The sequence below is a fragment of the Rhinatrema bivittatum genome, chromosome 6 (assembly GCF_901001135.1).
Source record: "Rhinatrema bivittatum chromosome 6, aRhiBiv1.1, whole genome shotgun sequence".
In the NCBI taxonomy this organism is placed as follows: Eukaryota; Metazoa; Chordata; class Amphibia; order Gymnophiona; family Rhinatrematidae; genus Rhinatrema; species Rhinatrema bivittatum.
This window is the reverse complement of record NC_042620.1, coordinates 313802251-313807329: the sequence shown is the minus strand read 5'-3', so window position 1 is coordinate 313807329 and position 5079 is coordinate 313802251. Positions and strand designations below refer to the sequence as shown.

At 41.7% G+C, this 5079-nt stretch overlaps 1 protein-coding gene across 2 annotated transcripts; it reads right to left on the bottom strand.

Annotated features, from left to right (window-relative positions):
• Nucleotides 1-350: 350 nt before the first annotated feature.
• LOC115094455 lies at nucleotides 351-4711 on the bottom strand. Of its 2 annotated transcripts, XM_029607538.1 has the most exons (3): nucleotides 4621-4711; nucleotides 3544-4326; nucleotides 351-2925 (listed from the first exon to the last, which is right to left on the bottom strand). In XM_029607538.1, the coding sequence occupies exons 1-3, from the start codon at nucleotides 4625-4627 to the stop codon at nucleotides 374-376; spliced, it is 3342 nt and encodes a 1113-aa protein (XP_029463398.1). In that variant the 5' UTR covers nucleotides 4628-4711; the 3' UTR covers nucleotides 351-373. The 2 variants fall into 2 exon arrangements, with proteins under 2 accessions (XP_029463398.1, XP_029463397.1); XM_029607537.1 differs by having other exon boundaries at nucleotides 3544-4674.
• Between the last annotated feature and the right edge of the window lie 368 nt (nucleotides 4712-5079).

The window sequence follows — 5079 nt, the reverse complement described above, 5'->3', positions numbered from 1 at the left end:
GTAACACAGAATAAAAATACAATGTGGAGAATGCGCCAGGCTCTATTCCAACCACTTGACATGCCTGTCCCCGCTGCCTCTCCTTCTCACGAACACTCCTAGCCATCTAGCCACTCCCTCATACACCCATACAGTATACGCCGAGTCACAGCAGATCACTTCCCTCACCTCCAGACTGATGATATTTTTGTTTAAGGTTTTTGTTATGGGCTTCTAAGAGGTGGGATGTGGTAATAAGCAAACCATCCCTATCAACCCCTTCTAATAAATATAATCTAGGTAAAAAAATAAAATCAAATAGAGATATATTTAATGTTTTTACAGATATAAAAAAAAAACTGTACAGAAAATGGTACTGGAGAGGAGATAGAAGTTAGTCTGTTTCCAGATAGTTTTTGGTAATATATAACAGGTACTCAGGATAGCCATAACATCTAGAGATCTCATGATCTTTTTCCCTCTGCACAAAGAATTGTAACTTCCCCATAGAGGTGTACTGGCAAGAAATCTCTCTCTGCAACTGAGCTTTCCTCTTCATTGTTTCTCTCTCCTTTCTGTGCTCTGCAGGAATGGGTACAGATACCTCCAGTTCCTCAAGGGGACAGTGATGGAAGGAAGAATTTAGTAGGGTTCTGTTTCCTGAACGTTGGATCCTAGAGATAAAACCTTGGGGAGATCTGATTGGCTCTTGACTATATGAGGCAAGCTGGTGATTCGGAACATGGTGGTATGGAATGGGCAGATTGTAGTTGTGACCTGAACGATGAGATGCGGGTAGATGGAGGTTCAGAGCAGGGTGCTGAGATATGTTTGGATTCTGGTTTGTTTCAAAGCTATGAGTGACAGGTGTTCTGAGATTTGATGAGAGAGAGAAGGCTTTAGGGCCTTGACGTTCTCCTCCTGGTCTTTCGTTAGATAGATTGATGCCAGACACTCTGTTCACATTCTCCTTCCTTAGCTCCTGCCCAAGCTTTACCCATGCGCTTAACCTCATGCTCTCCACACAACTGCCCTCTTTCCTGGAGATCTCCACTTTCATTTTCTTGGCACTAGATGACATTTGTTGAGAAGCAGACTTAGGTTCTTCAAAGAACAGCAAATCTTTCTGTATGCCCATTAGTGGCCTATCTGCAGCCTTTGTCTTTTGAGATAAAGTAGTTCCTGGGGGATCTTTGGTGGGATTCCTAGCTGTAGGAGCTCCAGAGAGAGATGCATCTCCTCTGGAATCACTTTTCTTTCCTAGCCTATGAAAAACCTGGACAGATTCAAACATATGTAGGCTTAGGTGACTCTGAGGCATTTTAAATACTTCAGGCTCTTGATCTTGAACCACTTTTTTCTGTTTACCCAAGATTGTGGATGGTTTCTCTTCCATCTTTGGTTGAATACAGGCAGCGCTTTTCTCAGGTTCTTTGTTATCAGAATCTGTTATTTCTGCTGGTTCTTTTATTCCAGAACAACTGTTCTCTTCCTTTATTTTTATAGCGTGTTGATCATTGATGCCACTCTTTTTCCATTTGTTGCTATTGCAGGCTTGCTCCAGGATAACATCTACCCCAGATTCATTCTTAAGAGTTGCAGACACACTGGTATTCTTGATATCCATCACTCTTCCTACAGCTTTAGCATCACACACAATTTTTTTTGCAAGATGTTTAGGGTTGTGGTCAAGTGAAGTAGCAATCTGCTTAGCTTTCTTTGGACTTTTCCCTATTTTAAGGCCACTGGATTCCTCTATGTCAAGAATCTTAGATTTAGAGATTGCATGAGATGATACCAGTGTCTCAAGTATGTTTTTTTCTTCCTTTTCCCCAGAATCTATCATGTCCGATGTACTTGATGAATGAAGAGCCTCTCGAGAAGAGGTGTTTCTAGGATATTTCAACTTTTGTTCTGCTTGAGCAGAGTTCACCAACTTCTCTTCTAGCGGTGTAAGACATTTCAGCTGGTCCATTTCCTTTGTGGTTGTCTCTATGGGACATTTTATCTTCTCCAATGACTGTGTAGGACAAGCTATTTTCTTACTTATCTGTGTGAGATTTGCCATTTCTTCCTCTAAATGGATGGGATATACTATCTTATTATCTAGCTGAATGGGATATACCCTGTTCTCCCTTAGCTGAACTGGAAATGCTATATTCTCTCCTAGCTGAATAGGATATGCCACTTTCTGTCCTGGATGAATAGGATATGTCATTTTCTCTCCTGACTGTGTGGTATATACCAGCTTTTCCCATGGTGGAGTAGTGTCCCTTGAATATTTGACTTTCCATATTGCAGGATTAATCATTTTCATTGGTGGTGGAAGTGACAGTAATGGTGGCGGTAGAGGACGAGATGATGGCGATGGAGATGGATTCTTAGATGCTGGCCTGGTTTTCTCCCTCCCGTTAACATTTATCAAGACCCCTGCAATGTCATGTAAAATTTCGGTGCCTTTTTCGAGTCCCTCTTTGGCAGAGTTGCACCCTTCTACCTGCTGGGATTCACTTAGGTCTCTTAGTGGTATATAACAGTTACTGGAGCAAAAAGGGGTAGTGCAGGTTAACAGCTGATGAATCTCAGAAATATCTAAGGTTAACAATGACGGCTCCTTTGATGGATGAGAGTCTTGAGATGAGCTTATGTCCTGAACAGATTTCCTTCCTTCTGTTGTATTTATCGCGTCTTCACTTTGCTCCTTGCTCTCAGGAGCAGAAAGTTCCATCTTGTCCCCGGAGTGAAGAGCTGCAAGCTGGGTAGGAGACGAGTAGTCTTGTCTCTCTGTTACCTGATGTAGTGGGGGAATCAAAGACTGAACGGGGAGGTCTTCATGAAGAGAGGCATGCAAAATAGAGGCGTCACTTCTGGTATCAGTCACACTCAAGGCTTGGTGAATGAAATGTGCGTGAGGATCATGTTGGCTTGCATATGAGGTCTGCAGCACTGAAAAAGAATAAGAAAAAGGAAGAACATTAGAAAGAATCTCAGAGAATGAACCCAGAAGTAAGAACAAAAATATAGAGAATTCAAAATAAAAAAACAAAGATAAGATTGCACAATGTAAATTAGATCATCCAAAAAGGAATGAAAGGAACTGCATGATAGGCAATGAAAAAAGAGAATTTATTTGATGATCCAGAAATTATGCAGGGTCTGAGTGAATCTGAAAAGAGAAAAGGAAAATATCATTAGTTTTACATTTCTCTGCTTCTGGTGGTTCTATTTGCAGAGTAAATATAACAGCAACATATGAAGGGAGGACTCATATTGATCATTCTTGGGGAGAAATTGCTGTATGAAAAACTACCAAACTACTGCTCCTGAGTATGCAATAACACAAAACCCAATTGATTCAGAAGCGAATAACAGCACTGAAAACTTCTATGCATCCTGAAAGTAGATATATAAGTATTGGAGATTTTGCAATCCTACAACAATTCCCTTTACAAATGTCTCTTCTGTGTGCTCTGTGCTCATCTTGCTTCTGTCATTCTTTCCTACTATACATACAGAAAGAAGGGCTTGCCAGCCATGCTTATCCTCTCCCTACCCTGAACTCACCAGGAACCCTTGTTCCACTCCCTTGTTCATGGGCACACCATCCTCCTCCTCTTTGTGTGGACACAGAATAACTTGCCAGAAGAGGTACTGTAGATTTCTGACTGCTTGTTGGGTAGATCTCTTTCAGAACCAGAACTGGTCTTGTCTGAGAAGCAACATACCCAGTGTTGGTGTTCCCCCTGCTGTCCACATTGGAATAGGTGCTGTCCAGCTGGATGAGGTGGCCTATTTTGGTAGATGGTAACTGTGCTAGGATTGGATAGTCATAGATATAGATAGATGTTCCATCACTGAGAGGAACCTGTTGTTCTAGTCCTTGGGTGTATGGACCCCATATCGGTATCACATTCTGTGGCTGCACTTGTAGCATGTGCAGGCTGTTGGAGGATTGGGATGGTCTGCAGAAATTACCTATTGGACTGGCAGTCGCAGCTCTATCAGACTGAGATGTATCACATTGTGCTACATACAGACAGGGAATTGGAACAGCTTGGAACTTCTTATATTTCCTACCGGCATTACTGGTGATGGTGTTTTTGGATTCCCCTCCACAGAAAGTAGGGTAGCTTATATAGGCACTAGGAGATTGCTGTAATTGTGCATGATTTCCCGATGTCCCATGCAGAAGAGACATCTCCTCTGATCTGTAAGTATATGCTCCAGTTCTTCTGTTCAAAAGGGTCAGCTCCCATGGAGACTGCAGAAGCATAGGGGAAGTTGTGGTCACTGCACTTGAGCTGCTGGTTTTTGGAGCTTCTGTTGTAAATAAATGTAGAAATTGATCTGCATGAGACAGAAACAAATAGAACATAGTGATAGCTTCTGGGCTCCACTAGGCAACCAGAAATCATTGAAGATAATTCAAGTATCCCTCAAAATGAAGCTTGAGGCCCCACCCACAAACTGGAATCCGAAAATATCACAGTCATAAGAGTAGTGGGTACAGGGTCACACCTGATTCTTGGATGGACGCTCTCACAGATTCCTCTTAGGGAGATTCTATATGATTAGATATGAGGCTGTTACTAGAAGGATAGCAAAGGGACAGCAGAGCACAAAAGGTTACTTGTTCAGTACCTGCCATACTGCAGAGGGGAGGGGCATCAACTGAAAGAGGTAATACTGGATCTTGATATGTTTTCTACCAGTTACTGTAGTCACCTGTAACTATATGCTCTCTGTTTAAGAAATGCCTATAAGCTCCAGGTTTGTTTTAAATATATTTGTTGATTTCCATTCCCATGGTAATCATGAAGATTCCATGAAATCACAATGAACCACCACAGTTTTCTTCCCTCTGATGAAACCTGAAGATGTCACAATGTCAAACTGAGCTAGACCTTAGAAACCAGAATGTACACAGCAAACAAAGGCATTGACTCATTTTGCCTGGGAATACTGACCCTTTCTGCCGCTTACTGATAGGATGAAATAAGGAAGTAAACTCTATCATTAAGAGGGCAATTTTACTATCTATTTATTGTTTCTTTGGATTTAGCTCACTTCTTTTCAGTGGTAGCTCAGGGTGAACTACAT

Coding starts and splice junctions, on each gene's coding strand:
- LOC115094455 (XM_029607537.1), bottom strand. CDS start 4,354: ATGTTCTATTTGTTTCTGTCTCATGCAGATCAATTTCTACATTTATTT. Junction 2,926..3,543: donor GAGTGGAACAAGGGTTCCTG/GTGAGTTCAGGG, acceptor ATTCTTTTTCAG/TGCTGCAGACCTCATATGCA.